Genomic DNA, 19,767 nt, shown 5'->3' with positions numbered 1-19,767 from the left:
CTTGCCTGGAAAATCCCGTGGACGGAGGAGCCTGGTGGGCTGAAGTCCATGGGGTCGCTAAGAGTCGGACACGACTTTCGCTTTTCACTTTCATGCATTGGAGAAGGAAATGGCAACCCACTCCCGTGTTCTTGCCTGGAGAATCCCAGGGACGGGGGAGCCTGGTGGGCTGCAATCTATGGGGTCGCACAGAGTCGGACACAACTGAAGCGATTTAGCAGCAGCAGCAGCTGCACGGATAGCATTGTTTTCCGCTAAACAGGAAGGAGAAACAGCATCCAATCGGCGTGCCTTTCTCAATGGCCAATCAAACTTCTCCTTACATTGCGACGCTGGGAAAAACGGAGCCGGGTTTTCCTGTCTCCAGGCGAGTGTCAGCTAGTGTTACCTGCCGGGCCGTGTGCCCATGAGGTTGTTTTTGTTACCTGAACACTAAGGGACTTTAAGTTCGGTCCATCACTGTGCTAGTTGGATTTGCTTGTATTTGTTCCTAGCCACTGCTCAGGTAATGCACTCCCTTAACCAGGAAATTAAGGCATTCTCCCGGAATAATCTCAGGAAGCAGTGCACCAGGGTGACAACGCTGACTGGAAAGAAAATTATAGAAACATGGAAAGATGCCAGAATTCATGTTGTGGAAGAAGTAGAGCCAAGCGGCGGGGGAGGTTGTGGCTATGTGCAGGACCTTAGCTTGGACTTGAAAGTTGGTGTTATTAAGCCATGGTTGCTCCTGGGTGAGTATATTTGATTTGCCGCTAAATCGTTGAGTTCTTTTAACCATATTACTTCTCATTTTTCTTCCTAGTATATAGTAGTCTGTTCTATCAGCCAAAAATGCCAAAAAATTGAAATGTTTCCTTTTCTGGATTTGGAACTTCCCCTAGCTGCCTGGGACTGTTTCTGCCACACTATGAACCTAAGAGGCATGGATTCTAGTAGCACATAGCACCTGGTATTTGAATTTTAGAAAAGCGTCTTTCCTGTTTTGCTAACTTGTCTGGAGGACAACACATTGATGGTGTACTTTATTGGATTATGAAAGGATATAGCCGTAAAAGATTATCCAAGTAAAAATAATGCTTTTATTAGGCAAGACTACAAGTGATGAGGGTTAAAGTTGTAGAAAAGTTAATGCTTGAAGAGACAAGTGCTTGTTTGCCTGCCCTGGGGTTGCAGCTATATGGAGTGCATGCCTCCTGTGGCCACATCTATTCTTGGTGTCTGTTTTTGGACTGTTAAGAAGGTGGATTGTTATTTTATAGCTAGGAGTCTGATGGTTTATGGTTTCTTGTATTCTGAGAAATAGAGATTCCCTGCACAATGCATAATTTACAAATAGCAAATGAAGCACAGATATGAATGTGCAAACTTGCCGCAAATATGATGCAGTGTTCTTAAAAATTAGTCAACAGTGTTTTAAGTAGGTTTGAATAATTTTTCATTTATGAATAGAGAAATTAAGACTTGGAAAAATCAATGATTTTTCAATATTTATATAGCCAAGCCTCTCTTGTGTAAAAAGAACACTGAATTGGGAGTCAGAAATAGCCAGTGAGATGCTGTGTGATGTGCACACTCCTTTTAAAAGCTCTGTGAAACAGAGATCATCAGCTCCATTTTTCAGATTGGAATTGAACTTAACAATTCGTTAAATAACTTGCACAGCTCAAGTCTGGTAACACTCCTGCTCTCCATCATTAACGTATACTGCCTCAGAGAGTCCAGGCTTTCAGCCTCACTCTTCCTACTCTACTTGTAGTAGATGAGCTAGTGCAAGTTATTAATTCTCTCTAGTCCTCCAAGAACGGAGAAGGCAATGGCACCCCACTCCAGTACTCTTGCCTGGAAAATCCCATGGACGGAGGAGCCTGGTAGGCTGCAGTCCATGGGGTCCCGAAGAGTCGGACACGACTGAGCGACTTCACTTTTACTTTTCACTTTCACGCATTGGAGTACTCAATGGCAACCCACTCCAGCGTTCTTGCCCCCGAGAATCCCAGGGAGGGCGGAGCCTGGTGGGCTGCTTTCTATGGGGTCGAGCAGAGTCAGACACGACCAAAGTGACTTAACAGCAGCAGCAGCAGCAGCAGCAGCAGTCCTCCAAGAAACCATCTGTAAAGCTGAAGTAAGGATATCTGCTTATCTTATAGGGTTGTCCTAAAGTTGTTGCAAAAGTTTTTTGAAACATATCAGTTGCAGTATACATTTGAGTTATTTATTGTAGTATGTATTGTGTGCATTGTTACATGCAGCTGCTGCTGCTAAGTCGCGTCAGTCGTGTCCAACTCCGTGCGACCCCATAGACGGCAGCCCACCAGGCTCCCCCGTTCCTGGGATTCTCCAGGCAAGAACACTGGACTGGGTTGCCATTTCCTTCTCCAGTGCGTCAAAGAGAAGTCGCTCAGTCGTGTCTGACCCTCAGCGACCCCATGGACTGTAGCCCACCAGGCTCCTCCATCCATGGGATTTTCCAGGCAAGAGTACTGGAGTGGGGTGCCATTGCCTTCCACCTGGCTTTAAATTTACCAAATAAATATGTCCAGTTAGTTTCTGCAGCGAAGTGAAAAATTTAGTGGGTCATTTAGTCTGAAAATTTCACCCAGGATTTGCACACTGTTTCTAGGAAAGGAAATACATCCAGGCACATTTTTTTGGTTATTTGGCTTCTATTGTAGTAATAATGGTTTAAAATAATTATGGTAGAATTTAAAAATATCATTCACTCTTTCAGAGTCTTCATGAACTTTGCTTATTTTTTAAATCTAGACTTATCCAAAGTGGGCTAATCAAGGTAGTATTCTAAGTTCATTGGAACCTTACCAGGATCTTGAATGAGTGGTGGGAGGGACTTCTGAAACTAGTCCTTACATGGTCTCCTCTTTGGATCAGGACATGAGATATTTTCATCAGGTACAACCTCCTTTCTTGGGAGAAGGAGATGGTTACAAGAGAGGGAGATGGTTACAAATAACTTATTCCTGAGGGACCTATGGATGGTTACATTTAAAGTTTTTCCAGGTGAATGATACAGGGGTTGTTTCTAGGTTGCTTCAAAAAACTTCCCTATCTCTACAAAGCAGCACAGCTCCCACCTGGCACTACATGAAATTAAATATTGTTTTGGATGATGGATAAAGAAGGTGGAAAGCTGTACAAATATGATCTGTCCTTTTCAGTTTGCTCATAAATTCACCCAAGCTCCTGCATTTCAAAAATCTTACATAGGCCCTTGAAATACCTAACAGGTTGATAAAAGATCATAGTTAGTATTTTTGTCCTTGGTTTTGCAAATTATATTTTTATAACAAATCTCACTAGGACTTTTCTTAAATCCAACTTGATTTGTAAAAGTGGAAAATTCCATTTCTCTTGGGTAGTTTTAAAAGGTACACTTACTTCTTACTATGTCCATCTTGTTACAAAGTCCTAAAAGATGACATTTTGAGATCTTTGCTTCAATTCTAGGTGAAAATTTGGGAATCCTTTATAAGGTTATAAGGGTTTCCCTGGTCGCTCAGATGGTTAAGAATCTACCTTCCCTGGGAGAGACCTGGTTCGATCCCTGGTTTGGGAAGATTCCCTGGAGAAGGAAATACAATCCACTCCAGTTTTCTTGCTACAGTGCATGGGGTTGCAAAGAGTTGGACATGACTGAGCAACTAACATATAAGATTATAGAGGATTTCTGATATCTAGAAAACTCAGTATTTTTAGAAGGCAGATAATACATTAAATTTGTAAAGCTATTTTGTAAAATTCTTTCATGAATTTTATTTTACCTTATCATTATAGAAATTTATGCTATTTCTATCCATTTATGAACATTCACTCCTACAAATTTCCCCAAAACATTTCTCTTTAGAATATTACTTATTTCCCTTTTCAGTAATGTAATAATATCTTTTTGGTTTGTTTCAGTAATAATTTTTTTGGTCTATTTCTGTGATGATGAAAATAGAGATTTGTAAATTAAGACATGCTGCATCAGAATTTATGCAATATTTTGTATTTTCATTAAAAACAAACAATTCTAGAGATCTTACATAGCCTATTTTTTATGATACATATGATTGCAGAACACTGAACTTATTAGAAGTCCCAGCTCCAATAGCATGTAATGTGCTTTCTAAATCAGTTACTTCATCTATAATATTTCCATAATAATTTTTGGCCAGGGTCACGAATATTATTGGGTTGTGTCAATGTAAAATATGACTGTACATTATTATTAAACTTATTTCTTTAGTTGTAGTCCTATTCATCAACTTCTTTTTCTGTTATTTAAAATTACCATACAGTTAAAATTGATTTGCTATTCAGTTCTATTAAATTTAACACAATCATAGATACATGTTGCCACTGTTAAAATCATAAAATTCTTAAAATTGATATTTGTTTTAAAATGTTAATTAAGGTAGTTTATAAAAGGATACATTCTACTTTTTCAAAACAAAGGTTTAAATAACACATTGTTACAATGATTTAGAGTATTTCTTTTAATAATAAGTGTTTTTCCAACAAAAGCTTAATGGAAGACTGCAATACAAAGCAACCATTTAATTTGGAGAAAAGCTAATGTTTATATCTAGAATTTAGAGAGAAGTAACATGAACTGAATACTGCCAAGTATTAGATGAAACACACAGGACAATTACCCAAAGTCCATTTGTACTGACTAAAATTAATCCTGCCACACTATTAACACTCTTCTTGTGTTTGAAGAGTCAGTTGCTTTGGTCTCAAGAACACTAAATTTGAATCAATATATTCATTGTCTGGAAATCATTTTCAAAATGTAACAACCAACTCTGGAAAATGACTAACTCATTCTGTGTGGGGTGTATATGTATTTAATGGAAATAATGAAAATATCCAGCTTCAAGAAATACAATAATGACAGTTGAGGGTAGAAAAGAAAAGAGTTTCATTCATGCATGTTTCTTTCTTTTCTTGTCTTTTTTCTATTGTAAGAAATAGAGTGGAATTATTATTTAAAAGATGACATGCATATAAAACCACCAAATTTCAGTTAACTTACTTGAATCCATTTTTCCTCCTGTAGATGAATAGGACTTCCTACAGAAAACTGAGAAATTATTTTTAAATTATGAGGTACTTCAAATGTGTAAAAAATTACAGACTATAGCAATTATATATCTACCATTAACAAATGTTAATATTTTGATAGGCTAAGTTTTCAGTAGAATAAAGTTGAATATAGATTCAGTAAGCAGCCTGTGAGCTTTGTATTACCAAGAGAATATTGGCCAACCAGCATATTGCTGACCTTCCAGCTACCTAAAATCACATGGTGGAAGCTGGCAGATTTCCCAGACAGTTAAAGTGAAAAAAATGTTTTCTATAGAAATGGAACCTAATTCAGGAAAGTAAAATACTTGAAAACTTTAAATAATAAATGCCCTATTTTTTCAGTTGTGTAACTCATTTTATTTTAACTAGTTATTCTCCTGTATAAACTTGCTTATTAACTAGAGTCATTTTTCAAATGTAGGAGATCTGGAAAGCCAACTTTCACAGGGAGCAACTGGAAAAGGGTACAGCCCTAGCTGTGCATGGAGCGTGGGTGGAACTCTGTGGACCAGCAGTGTTTGCTCTAAGCTACTGAGTGTTCCCGGACGAGCTGGCACTAAAGCATTTTGTGGATGTCTTTTTAATATTCTTTTCTTCAGTTGCAAAAGAAATAGATACTGTAAAAAGTACACGTGAGCATGAAGAAAAAAGTCACCTATAATCTTACTGTAACATTTTGTTCTATATACTTCTTGCCCATTTTTAAGCATATACATCGTTTTTATTTTTACAGAAATGATTGATGTTTTGTAACCTGCTTTTATCACCTAATATATTGAAAATATATTTCCATGCAATAAATATTCTTCTACATTTCTCATTTCAAAGGGCCGTATATATTTTCATGGGATATTCATCAAAAATATTCATCCTGTAAATACTTCTGGACTCTGAAATCCCACTTCTAGGAATTTTTCCTAAAAGTTCTGGATATTGCAAAGATTAGCTATTAGGATGTTCTTCACAATATTGTTGGTAATACAAAATAAACCCCACAAAAACAAAACAAACAAAAATCCACCCAAACCCAATGCCCAATTTTTCTAGGAACAATTCCTAGAAGTGGGATTTCAGAGTCCAAAAGTATTTACAGGATGAATATTTTTAAATGAATATTCCTGAATTATCTTTCAAAGAGTTGGACTCAGGTCCTCCCAAGGTGTATTTCTTAAAGTAATAACCAACACAATTGTTACAAAATTCAGATTAAAAGTCAGGATAATTGGTTTTATGTTCAAGGTGATGTGATTTATTTCTTATAGGGTCACAAGATGCTGCTCATGATCTGGATACTTTGAAAAGACTCAAGGTAAGAAGAAATGCATCAGGAGTGTTCCAAGTTATTTACTGCAGCACTGTTTATAACAGCAAATTATTGAAAGCAACCCACATTTCCATTAGTAGGGAATTGGTTAAATGAACAACGACAGAATGCTATATAGCTTTTAAAAAACACACACAACAGTCTTTAAATACTGATATGAAAGGATCTGAAGGACATTTTTAAACGGGGTCAAAAATCCCCACAGTGTTGCCCTTGTGTAAGAAAGAGAGTAAATAAAATATTTGATATAAATATCTGTCTTATAAGATATAAATATCTTTTAAAAATACCCTAAAAGAATGTATAAGAAATGGATAAAGGTAGTTACCATATAGGTGGGCGATAATGGAGTGGAGGACAGGTTGAAGAGCAAGACCTCTTAATTTTTTAAATAAGGTTTTGATTTTTGAATGACTTCAAAAAATAAAATTTTGATATTGCCTAGATGTGAGGTTTAAGTGAGTTAACCTGAGTGCTTATCACGTACTAAGTACGCAGTGAAGGGGCTGTACTTATTATCTCTATTTTAAAGGGCATCCCAAGGTCAACCATTTAAAGGACCTCTGAAACTTCATTTTGGAAGTATGCTTGATTACTGGAAAGGTTTTAGGTTAGGTCCCCACCACCACATCTTGGGCTCCCCTGGTGGCTCAGATGGCAAAGAATCTGCTGCAGTGCAGGAGACCTGGGTTTGATCCCTGGGTTGGAAGATCCTGTGGTGGAGGGCATGGCAACCCACTCTAGTATTCTTGCCTGTAGAAGTCTATGGACAGTGGAGTCTGGCAGGCTACAGTCCATGGGGTTGCAAAGACTGGGACATGACTGGTGGACTTCCAGCACCACCACCATGACCTGTGACTTGGTACAGTTCTTTTCAAGCAGGATCATTGAATCAATACGCATATGAATTGCATTTCCAAGCAGCTAAACTACCTAGACATTGGATAGTTTAATAGCCCACAATATTTGTAAAGCAGTTTTACCTTTCAGCATGTTTCCCCAAGATTCTCATTTTGTCATCTTCATAATCCTGTGATAGATAGGAAAGCTGTATAGATACAGATATATTCTGTAAGTGGTCAGGCCTCATTTTTGATCTTTGGGGGATGTAGAATATAGTTCTAAAGACAGGGCAAACACATCAGTATCATACAACGTTGGAAAATCTATTATGTAGTTAAAGGCAGAGTCATACAGCCCTGGCCAGAGGTACTCTTGGAGTGGGAGGGTAACTTGACATAGCCTGAGAGGCCTTCACCAGGGAAAGCAGAAGGATGTTTCAGACAGTATCTTCTAAAAATGTTCTTCCCTTCTGTCTAGAATTCTCCCATCTCTCCTCTTGAGCAGATTAGAGGTTTTTTTCTGTTGTTTTCCTCCACGAGGCAGTTAGGTTTGTAAATAGCTTATGGCCCTCTCTTCATGAGGTCTAGTTCCCTGAATATCTTAATCAATACTCTGGGCTGTGGACCACAGAAACCTGAGCAAGGAAGGAGAATGCATTTGATGATCTTAGGGTGGGGGGACGAGGGTGGGGGGACGAGGGCGGGGAGAGCTCTTTGGAACCTGGGAGGAGAGTGGCTGTGCCAGAGAATAGAAGGCCACCCGCTGGCACACAGCCCCTCTCTGCACATCTGCTCTTCTCATTTGGAAGCAGGGATCTGTCAGCTTCTCAGAACACTTAACACAAAATGGCTGTCTTAAAGCTCTTGAGTTTATGGATTATTCTGTCTCGTACACCTTTTTCTAAATTTCTTAAATCAGTCTGGCTTAAGTCAGGTGTCCACCAGAATCCAATTCGCTGTGTTGGGGGAAGGAGCAAGGCACTGTCAGAGCCACACAGGCAGAATCTGATCCATTTAGCCTTTGGATTCTATTAACAAACTTCCCACATGGCTTCTTCCATTTGCTTGGTGGACTCCAGGAAAGGAGCTTGAATGCGTAGATGGAGGAGGAGGTTGCTCACATGTGCCATTTGAAAGCAAATCTTTCACGACCATCCCACCTTTCAACCAGACTAATTCATCAGAATTTCTGGGTTTGAGACCCTGTGGCATTGGTGCTTTTTAAAACCTCACTGAGTGAGCAATCACCTTGAAACCAAACCCAGCGCCCTGTGGTGTGACTTGCCGTCCAAGTCCAGAAGCAGCAAGAGAATCCAGAACTCAGGGTGTGCCTATTGAACTTTTAAAAAGCTCACTGGATAGTTCTAGTGTGTAGCCACACTTGAGAATGACTGTACTTACAAAGAATACAAAAAAAAAAGTAGGGAAATAATTATTGAGAGGGAAGTTATTGCTACTAATGCAAGTCCCTTACTTTAATTTTTTTATGGACATTAATTGATTTATCCAATGGATATTTTAAGTACTTTCTGTGTGAAGTTTCCTGTTCACTCACAATGCTTACTTATAAAAGTGAGTAGGCTAAATATGGTCCCTACCCTGGTGGAGTTTCCAGTACAATGTGGGAGACGAACTCTCGGTGATAAGGGCTATTGTAAGGCACATAGAAGGTACTATAGGAGTATACGGGCTTCCCTGGAGGCTCAGTGTTAAAGAACCTGCCTGCCAAGCAGATGTGGGTTTGATCCCTGGGTTGGGAATCCATAGGGGTCACAAAAGAGTCAGACATGACATGGCGACTGAACAACGGTAACAGCAAATTTGAGTGTGTAGAAATAGCACTTCTGGTAAGGGAGGAGGCAGGCAGAGAAGGCTCCCTGAAGGACGTGTTATTCAAGTGTTCATGTGTTCAGTCGTGTCTGACTTTTGTGTGAGTCCTTGGACTGTCGCCCAGCAGACTCCTCTGTCCATGGAATTTTCCAGGCAGGAATACTGGAGTGGGTTGCCATTTCCTCCTCCAGGGGATCTTCCTGACCCAGGGATCGAACCTACGTCTCTGGCATTTCCTTCATTGCAGGCAGATTCTTTACCACTGAGCCACCTGGGAAGCCCAAGTGAGTCATGCTTAAATTATGTGTTGTTACAGATCTCAACATCTCAATTTAATTAATCTAATTAATTAACCTAAGTAACCTAATTAGGTTTAATTTTATTTAAACATAATTTTTGAGGTTTAATTAACCTAATTCATGTGAAATTTTTTAAATTATCTTTTTTTTCTCTTTTAAGGTGACTCATATTCTCAATGTTGCATATGGAGTTGAAAATGCTTTCCTCAATGACTTTATATATAAGAATATTTCTATATTGGATCTGCCTGAGACCAATATCCTGTCTTATTTTCCAGAATGTTTTGAATTTATTGAAGAAGCAAAAATGAAGGTAAGTTTGGTACTGATTCACAGTTCCTCAAGAACAGAAATTTTAAAATATTGGTCCATTATCCACTTCTTTCTGTAATGAATATGTAAGAACTATTATGAAATTTCCCTTTCAACAATATTTCATTAATTCCTTTAATTATTCAGTCCTCCAGTTGCTCTTCTTCCAATGATGTACTTATTTTTATTTTCTTGCATTTATTTACTATTACTGTTTTGACTGCATTGGGTCATGACTGTGGCGTAGGGTTCTTTCTTGCAGCCTGTGGGCTTCCCTCTAGCTGTGGCACTTGGGCTCCAGAGTGCTTGGCTCTGTAGTTGTGTGCAGACTCCAGAGCACATATGCTCTGTGTTTTGTGGCACTCAGACTCTCTAGTTGAGGAGCACAGGCTCAGTAGTTGTGGCACCTGGGCTTCGTGGCCCCACAGCACGTGGGATCTTCGTTGTAGCCGGGGATCGAACCCACATCCCCTTCACTGGAAGGCAGATTCTTAACTACTGGACCACCAGGGAAGCCCCTATTTTTTAACTTTGATTTCTCATCTTCCTATGCTTTCCTAAGAAATGTTACGATTTAAAATTTTCTGCTCAACTGGGTTGGCCAAAAAGTTTGTTTGGGTTTTTCCGTAACATCTTACAGAAAAATCCGAATGACCTTTTTGGCCAGCCTGATGCTAAGGTTCCTTTTGATCGTCTCTCACCATCTGCCCTCTGACCACTTTGCAAGGTAATCAGGTGAACTATGGAACAGAGGCTGCTCTGGTCCTTAGTGTGTTTATGAAGATGAATATCACCAAGATTGTTTGAAAATGCTGATCAGTAGCTGTCCATTGGTTCTCTGACTTGAGAAGACCCACAGAAAATACAATACTTTAATCTTGGTACTAGATCCAAGGGAACACTCTGACAGGCAGGGCTTCTAGGTTGGCTTTACCAATTATTATGCCTTGACATTGTATCATTTTTAGTCAATATATAATTCTTATAAAATTTATGTGAGATAAATAGATGGGAATGTAGAAGCTCTTCTAGAGAAAAGTTAACTGTCATGGAGCACTTGGCAATAAACAATAGTTAACATTATAGCTTAATTAAATTCTAATGATTTTCCTTCTACCTTATCTCCTTGCCTTTCTCTGTTTCTTCCTTTCATTTAGTAATATTTATTGAGTGCCTTATGTGCCCAACACTGTTCTAGATACCTTCCTCTAGATTGCTGGAAAAATATTGAACTATTCAACCTTATTTAATAGTAGATATTTGGATAAAAAAAAAAGGAAGAGGTTTTCTAATTCAAAGCCTGATATTGGCCACTCTTTTAGCTTGTGAAAATTATATAGATCCTAGATTGTCATATGCCAGTGTACCAGCTAATAGTGTTAGGAATAAAAGTGATAATGTTTCTGTGTTAGCTGCTTTTCTAAGGAGATGTATAATATGCCTTAGATGGTAATGGAAAAATGTAAACGTTATTCATACTTACATTCATATTAGACATATTAGACATGTCATATTAGACATTAAATATATACATGTTTCAAGTAAAAAGGGAAAGGGATAATAGTTAATTAAAGTGGTCCTTAGTTTGGGTTTCTCACAAAACAGAACCTGAGGCAAGGATTTAGAGCTGATGCTTCATTTGAGAGGTGCAGTCCCTAGGCAGTGAGAGTGAGAAGAAAGGGAAGTGATTCAGAAAAGGATGAGAAGCAATGTAAGATGATGTTTTTACCCTGCTGAGCACAGCTTCACAATGAGCTGATAGCAAAATAGCTGGTTCCTTGGCAAGGTGGTACCCAAGATGTCCCCAGGCAGGGAATCCAAAGACACTGCACCTCAATACAGATTTTGGGAAAGAGAGAATTAAGAGAGAGAATTTACCTGCCTGGCTCTCTGTCAGCTCCTGTTTCCCATTGGTCAGAGTTTACGCATGGAGAGGTAAATACCCCCACAATTCCAGGTTACAGCACCCCGCTTTTTCAGCAGCCACCTTGAAGCCCTGTGGTGTGACTTGCCATCCAAGTTCAGAAGCAGCAAGCGAATCCAGAACTCAGGGTGTACCGGTCTATGCAGAGACTGGCATGGGGGAAGAGCCAGGTATTCTTAGGCAAGCAGAACTCAGTAGGCCTACGGGAAATAGTCAGCCACAGAGGTGGCAGCTGAGGTGGAACAGCTGAGGGTCCATGAGATGATGGCATCAAGGGAATCTGAGGAGATGCCTGAAGTGTTTCTGCTGTAAGATATATCTGAATTCTGTAATATGTTCTGATTTCTCAAGCCTTATGTGTTTTACTGGAACCTTAGCCTCAGCCGTAAATTTCCTTACCCTGGAAGCTCTTTATTGTTTAGATAATGCACGTTTAACTTTAGCAAAAGAATTCTTGAATTTTCTTCATTCTATTTTTTTTTTCCTAGAAGAAATCTCTTCATGATTTTGCCTGTTGTATATTCAGGCATTATTAAATGTGATTACTCTGTGAATTGCCTATTTCAGAACTCCCTTTCTAGGCCCTCATTTGTTGTTTTCATCTTTTCACAAAAGCTGCCAAATAGGATGTCTTCCATTTCCCCATGTCTGTCCTCATTTTTCCCTGTAGTTATAAAACCCTGTTTGTTTGGTTTCTCTGTCCTTCCTGTATCTCCACCTAATGTGTTATCTGCCAGGCTTATGCCCAAAGGGACAGAAATACACATGACATGGTAGTAGTAAGATAACCTCCATAGGTTCAAGAGTTCTTTTACTTGAGTATTTACTTGATCCCCTTTTTTATGTGCAGAAGATTTTGTTTGTTAGTACGAACTGTGTATTTGATATTCCACATTTACTTCATTATTTATAAGATGTGATTTTTAAAACATGTAAGTAGTTTATAACATTGGAAAAATATAGATATGTAAAAATTAAGATCACCCATTTTCACCAATACATATAACGACTTGTAGTATTTTAATGTATTTTTCTATATATCAAAAGACTCATTTTTTAAAAAAGATCTGAACTTGATCTGTCAAAATATATGAGTTCCTTATTCTGAGAAGATAGAAGGGATGTATATTGCTGCCTTTAAGAAGCTGGCAATCTAATTGAAAAGCTATTAATAACAACATGAGAACAAAGCAAGCTACATAAAATGGAAATACTATAATTCTTATCTGCCCATTGCAAAATAGTGATATGATTTTTTAAGAAAATGTTTTCTCAAAATGCATAACAAACTTTTTTTGCTTAGCAGACATTTATGGAATACCTACTATGTGCCAAAAATTGCACTAAGTACTAGGCATAAAAAGATGTCTTGGATATTCTTCCTGCCCTCCTCTCATGCAGAGAGACAGGCTTCTTAGAAGCCATGGTTAGCTGGACCAACGAGAGGAAAAACCCTTTTAAACACAGGACAACAGCAAATGCAAAAGAAAAATTGCTTTATAAATTATTTAATTGTCATTACTTTGAATTCTGGAAAGGGGATATGAAACTAGTAGTTTCTTTGGAAATACTTTCAAGGGCAGTATGATACTCAAGGAATAAGAGGTAAATAAATAAATTCAAAGGCTGTAGAAACTAACAGAAAAGTATCTGTTACATAAAGAATGTAAGAGAGAAGAAAATACTAACATTATTAAATAATAGCTAAAACTGATTACACTATAAGACTAAAGCTAGTTTCATTTTCAAAAGCATATGTATAGATCATAAAATAGTGATAACTGATACAACGTCAGGAAACACTAAAAATTATTCTGGAGGGTATCTCTTATTAATGTTATGAGCCCAAGTTTCTTTGGAAAATCTAATTTGTTTTGCGTTAAAAGAAGTTCATTAATAGTGGGACTTCCCTGGTGATCCAGTGGCTAAGACTCTGAGCTCCCACTGCAGGGGTCCCTGGTTTGATCCCTGGTCAGGGAACTGGAGCCCACATGCCACAAGAAATGATTAAAGATACTGCCAGCTGCAAATAAGACATGATGCAACCAAATAAATAAATAAATACTATTTTTAAAAAAGAAGTTCATTAGCAGTGTCCATTGGTTACTGTAATATGATTTTAAAATGTCTTAAGTCTTATTAAAAAGAGCCATTGTACAAAGTGAGAAAAGTTCTATATATGCATAGTGAATATTTTTGTTTTGCTTTTCTTGTGAAGAAACAATATCTGGAAATGACTCTGAAATATATAAATATAAACAATTAAAATTGTATTTTTGATAAAAGAATTTTTAAAATATTAACTAATCTTATGAATCATTTTTCTTTCTTTCTTGAAGTGAGATACATTTGCTGCACTTGTTATAATAGACTTGGAAAGGAATTTTGCAACGGATTTATGCATCTAAGAACTACCTTGTAAAATAATCTAATAAGCCATGAACATAGCATTGTTGATGTATGCTTTGGGCAGAGAGTTTTCAGTTGTCAGATTTCTTCTCCCCTTCCCTGTTCCCATGTTGTCTGTGTTGTACGGAAAGAAAAATCAAGAAATGAAGTAACTAAAATGCCTGGTTCTGCAGGGTGTGCTCACCATTCACTACGTTTCATTAAGATCATTAACTTTTAAAAGGCCTGAGATAAGCCAACCTCTATCAGTGCTGATCCATCAGATATATCACATTCATTATTAATGCAATATTACCCCCATCAGCATCGGTCTTGCACTGTGTCCCTTTTCACTTGTAAAGTATCATTTGCAAGTTACCTGAAACGTTTTGCATTTATTGACCTCATGCTGGTGTCTAAATTACCTTTTCCACTTCATGTTGTCATGAGCTATTTGAGTCAACATTTTACTGCCTCATAAGTTTAACTATATAAAATAACAGAATAAAATAGATCCAAAGGAAGAACATTTTTTCCTTACTGATCATTTTATAGATAGATTTCTAAGCCAGTGATACTAATTTCTTTATTGGAACAGTATATGTACCTAATATGTACATGAGCTTTCTGTGTAGTTTATGATTGTGGTTTTATTTATATTTCCACATATATTTTCTCTGATTTTTCTCTTATTTATGTGGCTGCTAAATTACTAGACTTTTATGGGTACTTTACTAGATTACTTCAGGGTAATAAAAGATAATTTCAAAATTCCAAATAAATCATCAAAGCATTTCAAACCTGGGAGGTGGGAAAAGAAGGTGTTGATTAATTGATTGATTTTTTTCCCCATTCATTCCCTACAGTGCATTGGTTTCTGATGATTGAATAAATTGAGTCAAATAAATTGATAAAGTGAATATTTTTATTTTATAGTTTTTAAATAGTATAAGATTTCAGTACAACTTTTCTTAAATAAATAATGAAGATTTTTGTTTGGTTTTATTATAGGATGGAGTGGTTCTTGTTCATTGTAATGCAGGAGTTTCCAGGGCTGCTGCAATTATAATAGGCTTCCTAATGAATTCTGAAGAAATCTCATTTACCAGTGCTTTTTCTTTGGTGAAAAATGCAAGGCCTTCCATATGTCCCAATGCTGGCTTTCTGGAGCAGCTTCGTACATATCAAGGGGGCAAAGAAAGCAATAAATGTGACAAACTACAGGAATTAGAAGAAGCAACAGTTCCTGAGTTACATTCTAGCCAATGATGGACAACTGTACTTTCTGAGTTGGTCTCTAGAGCCACCTTCCCTCCTTTTTTGGAGAGTAGTAGAAAGCTCCTTTCCTCATGCTTTTTTTTCAAGTGGAAATAGAGGTCAATTGATCGTCCTAAACTAGGGTATAAATAAATTTTTCAATTATATCATGTTTTCTTTAGTATTATAATGTGGGATTGAATGTTTTGATTTGCTAAGGGAAAATAACAATGTATTACCAATAATTGATTTCTGTAGAAAGAAAAGGTTTACATTTAACATCTATATTAAAGCTTGAAAGATTAAATTAGTTGATTAAAACTTCTGGTAGTTTCCTATGCCAGCAACTATTTCCATGAAAGAAAAAACGTGAAGTGCTATTTGATTTACTACTTCAGAAGAAGGCAAATTTCTTTGTGAAGAATTTAAGATGAAAAAACAATACCTTAAACCTCCCCAAAAAGGTAACCAAAATCTGAAGATTTATACAATACCTATGTAGTAGTTACATTATTCACAAAATTTTTATGTCCTTTTATGAACATGCACCCACTTTTCATTTTGATTTTTAAATTATATTCCATGTTTATTTTTAAACATTTTTGTGTAGCTGTGCTCTCTTACATTATTGTGAGCGTATTGTTCTTTAATTAGGTGCTAGTCTCTTACACTGTGTACGTTTTATTCTGGGTTCCTAGCATTCTGTTTTGGGATTCCATGTCATAATTTTATGAACTCCTTGAATCTGTAGGAAAGTGTTTCAAACTGAAGAATCATTTTTAAAATGTGGTCTGTTTTCTAGTTTGGTATTCTTCTTAGGGAACATATTTTTAAGGAAGGAACACTTACGGTTTTGTAAGAAATTTTGAATACATTTTTAGAAAGCCCAAAATCATTTACAATTTTATTTCTGGCCAGAGGCTTTGAATGGTTTCTTTTTTTTTATTAAGTCTCCATGTTGGCAAGGCTAAGCTCTGTTCATTATGAATTTGCTTAAAGATATGCTTTGAATTATTCAGAATAAAATCCACTTAAAATTAATTATAATAATTAAGATGGAGTTTAAGAGCTTTCAAGTAGATTTGCATGACTTAGAAAATGTCATTGCCCTGTAGATTTTAGTAAGAAAATCCTGAGCTTTCCTTAGATACACATTAGAGAGCAAGCATTTTCCTATACATAAGTTGGAAAGTGCACATTGAACACATCTGTGCATTTGAAAAAGCAGGCTTTCTTATGCTGGCAGGAGCAAAAAGTAGAAGCGATAAATGCAAATTATGTTTTAAGATTGCTTATAGCCTGACAAGATGTCATCGTGTGCAAAGCTATGAACTTTCCATCTGTTAAGAAGCAGCCTAAGTATAATCAACCTACAGTAAGCTGTCTGAAGCCTGAAGCCAGAATCCTCTTAAATATGAGACTGGTGTATAATATTGTCTTTATAGTTAATATTGCTGAGGATTTGCTGGGTAAACCTTGTCTGGTCGCATGTAAGTATTTATTTAAATACATTTTCCTTTGTTATTGTTATTTCGTTTTCAGCCATTAAATGTTGTAAACATGAAGCCTTAAATAGAACTTATTTCTTATGGATAGTCTATTTTTGTCTGTAGTTATATGTTGTTGCCTGTAGTGACCTGGTTACAGTGCAAACATGTATATTCTGGCACATCTACAGAAGGGCACTGAGCATCAGTTTTGTTTTCTTTTAAATGGTAGTAGTTTGCTGTATCTAAAATAAATCGGTGAAGGGAATCCAGTCTTTTAAATGAGGGGTATTAAAAAAATAAATAAATAAATGAGGGGTATTATGTGAGGCAATGATAGGTTGTACATGTAACATGTTTATTTGGCTCCCCATGAGTATGTCACTGTCATACCTAGTTATTTACAAAAAGGAGCTTTATTACTATGATTCTCTATTCCACGTATTATAGAAAAGTGAAAGTGTTAGTTGCTCAGTCGTGTCCAACTTTTTGCAACCACGTGGACTGTAGCCCACTAGGCTCCTCTGCCCATGGAATTCTCCAGGCAAGAATACTGGAGTGGGTAGCCATTTCCTTTCCGGGGGATGTTCCCAACACAGGGATTAGACTTGGGTCTCCTGCACTGCAGGCAGATTCTTTACTATCTGAGCCACGAGGGAATCCCTCACATATTATGAACAGATTTCAAATATACATCTGTTTTGAGGGAGTGACAAAACTATTTCAAGGACTTTGTGCCTCTATTTTAAAACAGATTTTCCTATTTTAGAAAGTCTCCTTCAAAGGTAAATTCTCCAAAGACTCTGGAATGTAGCAAGTATAAATCATAGTATTTTCCTTTTACCTTACACAATAAACTGGGTGAGTTAACACCTTTACAAGCAACCCACAATACATTAAAAAAAAAAAAAATGTAGCACAAGGAATTATTTGATTTTTCGAGCTGACCCTAAGTAGTTGATTTTTCTGCCCAAAGCCTCCTGAACATATTTAGTTACCTGTAGTTATTTAAGACTTTAAAGCAGAAGATTTTAAGGTTTTATATTTTTATGTTACATGCAATGATATTTACAATGAACACATTTTTGGTTTGTCTTCATTGATAAAACAGTTTAAACTTTTCTACTTCAAGTAAAACTTTAACTTACTGTTTTGTATCCATATTTATAATGTGCCCTTTATTGTTTCTGGGTATTGATATACTTTAATAAAAATAATAAATTTACTATTTCTCCCATTAGTATCTTTATTTCTTTGAGGTTATTTGTTTTAAAAGACTTATTTGCCATCAAATTCTGGATTTAAAAAATCTCATTGGCAAAACACTGAGTTAGACATTTTAGAATATAAATTAGTTTAAAGGTCTGTGGAAATTTGATGCTCCAGCCACCTCAAGAAGTGAAGAGCTAAAGTCAGTTCTTGTAATTGGCATTACTGTGGATAAATTGGCAGTGAAAATTCAATAGCATATCTTAGTACTGTAAATCAAGAGAAGATGCTAAATTACTCTCAGATTAAACTGAGATTTACGTTCTTAGTAAAACCTTCTCTGACCACCTTATTTCAAGTGGCTCGCATCCTTAGCACTTATATCTACCTTTCCCTGTTTTATTTACTGTATATCCGTAATTGTCACAAAAATTGTATGTATTTTTCTTTATTTTGTTGCTTTTCCCATCAAAACCTGGGCTCCCCGTGAGGGCAGAGATTTTTACTATGTTGTTTGTCTGACCAGTGTGTGCCCCGTAACAGGCACTCAAACAGTTCTTGTCAGAAAGAGAGGTGGGGGGAAGGAAGGAAAAGAATTGATGCATGTTGCTGTGCCAGCTTAACAGTGCCCACTGCAGGTCATCATTCATGCCCTGGCAAGTGAACTGCAGTGCACATGTGCAGCCGTGTCAGACAGTGCCTGAGAGTGACAGCAGGGAACACTAGTAATGGGTCTGGAACAGGGCCGCATAGGACCCTACACAACAGAACACATGAGTGTCCTTTTTAATTTCTGAATAATGTACTTTCTCTTTTTTTGGCCATGCCCACAGCTTACAGGCTCTTAGTTCCCTGATCAGGGATTGAACCCGTGCCCCCTGCAATAGAAGAATGGAGTCCCGACCACTGGACCACCAGGAAATTCCTGCAATAATTTTCTACCAAAGTTATTTAGAAATTAAAAAGTTGATCAAACATTCAGCAAGAGTATCCAGGATATGGTATTTTGCTTTCATTCAAGATATGAAAGAAGAATGGCTTATGTGCCAATTATCCATTTATTGTTTCAGCTCCAACTCCACTCATAATTGTGTCTATAAAAAGGAAGATGGGCAATTTACATACCTTTCTCTTGACAGTGGCTGTGATGTTGAGCTTTGTCAGTAGAAGGTGCTGTGTGTTGGAGAGCCCTTTCATGGGGATGGGTCATTTCTACTGGGCTTGGTGTGCTTTCAAGGCAGACTGCTGCAGATCAGATAGCCTCCAACAGTGTTCACAGCTTCTCCACCACCTCGCTAGTCCTGGGAGCCAGGCTTCTTCAGCACCCAGTGGCAGCAGCTTTCCTGGGTAATTCCCTGGGGTGGTTTTATAGCAGGGCTTCCCTTGTGGCTCAGCTGGTAAAGAATTTGCCTGTAATGTGGGAGACCTGGGTTCAATCCCTGGGTTGGGAAGATCCCCTGCAGAAGGGAAAGGCTACCCACTCCAGTATTCTGGCCTGGAGAATTCCATGGACTATATAGTCCATGGGGTTGCAAAGGGTCAGACACGACTGAGTGACGTGAAATACCTCCCTGCCGAAAGCTTTGCCTAGCATCCTAGAGGGTGCATTTCCAGAAAGTTCTTCCATATCTCTGCCATTCTGTGAGCCATGGCTTCACTCTGCAACAAGATCCAGATTTCAACCCTGGGAGACTTGTTCCTTAAACACTTCCCCAGTGGTGGTGACTGTTCTTTATATCCACTCTTCCTATGCTACTGTTTAGAGCACTTTACTTCTTCCTTTCCAACCAATCCCTCATTACTC

The 19,767-nt window shown here is 37.5% G+C and overlaps 1 protein-coding gene across 2 annotated transcripts; it reads left to right on the top strand.

The window, feature by feature from the left end:
- Positions 1-317: 317 nt before the first annotated feature.
- Positions 318-16,865, top strand: DUSP19 (dual specificity phosphatase 19). 2 transcript variants are annotated; one of them, XM_027555944.1, is made up of 4 exons: positions 318-734; positions 6,354-6,400; positions 9,547-9,699; positions 15,022-16,865. In XM_027555944.1, exons 1-4 carry the CDS (start codon positions 509-511, stop codon positions 15,277-15,279), a joined length of 684 nt encoding a protein of 227 aa, XP_027411745.1. In that variant the 5' UTR covers positions 318-508; the 3' UTR covers positions 15,280-16,865. The 2 variants fall into 2 exon arrangements, with proteins under 2 accessions (XP_027411745.1, XP_027411755.1); XM_027555954.1 differs by having other exon boundaries at positions 9,665-9,699; positions 15,022-15,578.
- Positions 16,866-19,767: the final 2,902 nt, after the last annotated feature.

This window comes from Bos indicus x Bos taurus, chromosome 2 (genome assembly GCF_003369695.1).
Source record: "Bos indicus x Bos taurus breed Angus x Brahman F1 hybrid chromosome 2, Bos_hybrid_MaternalHap_v2.0, whole genome shotgun sequence".
In the NCBI taxonomy this organism is placed as follows: Eukaryota; Metazoa; Chordata; class Mammalia; order Artiodactyla; family Bovidae; genus Bos; species Bos indicus x Bos taurus.
Note: the sequence above shows the minus strand (reverse complement) of the source record. Positions and strands in the feature narration are given on the sequence as shown.

Coding starts and splice junctions, on each gene's coding strand:
- DUSP19 (XM_027555944.1), top strand. CDS start 509: ATGCACTCCCTTAACCAGGAAATTAAGGCATTCTCCCGGAATAATCTC. Junction 735..6,353: donor TAAGCCATGGTTGCTCCTGG/GTGAGTATATTT, acceptor TATTTCTTATAG/GGTCACAAGATGCTGCTCAT. Junction 9,700..15,021: donor TTGAAGAAGCAAAAATGAAG/GTAAGTTTGGTA, acceptor GTTTTATTATAG/GATGGAGTGGTTCTTGTTCA.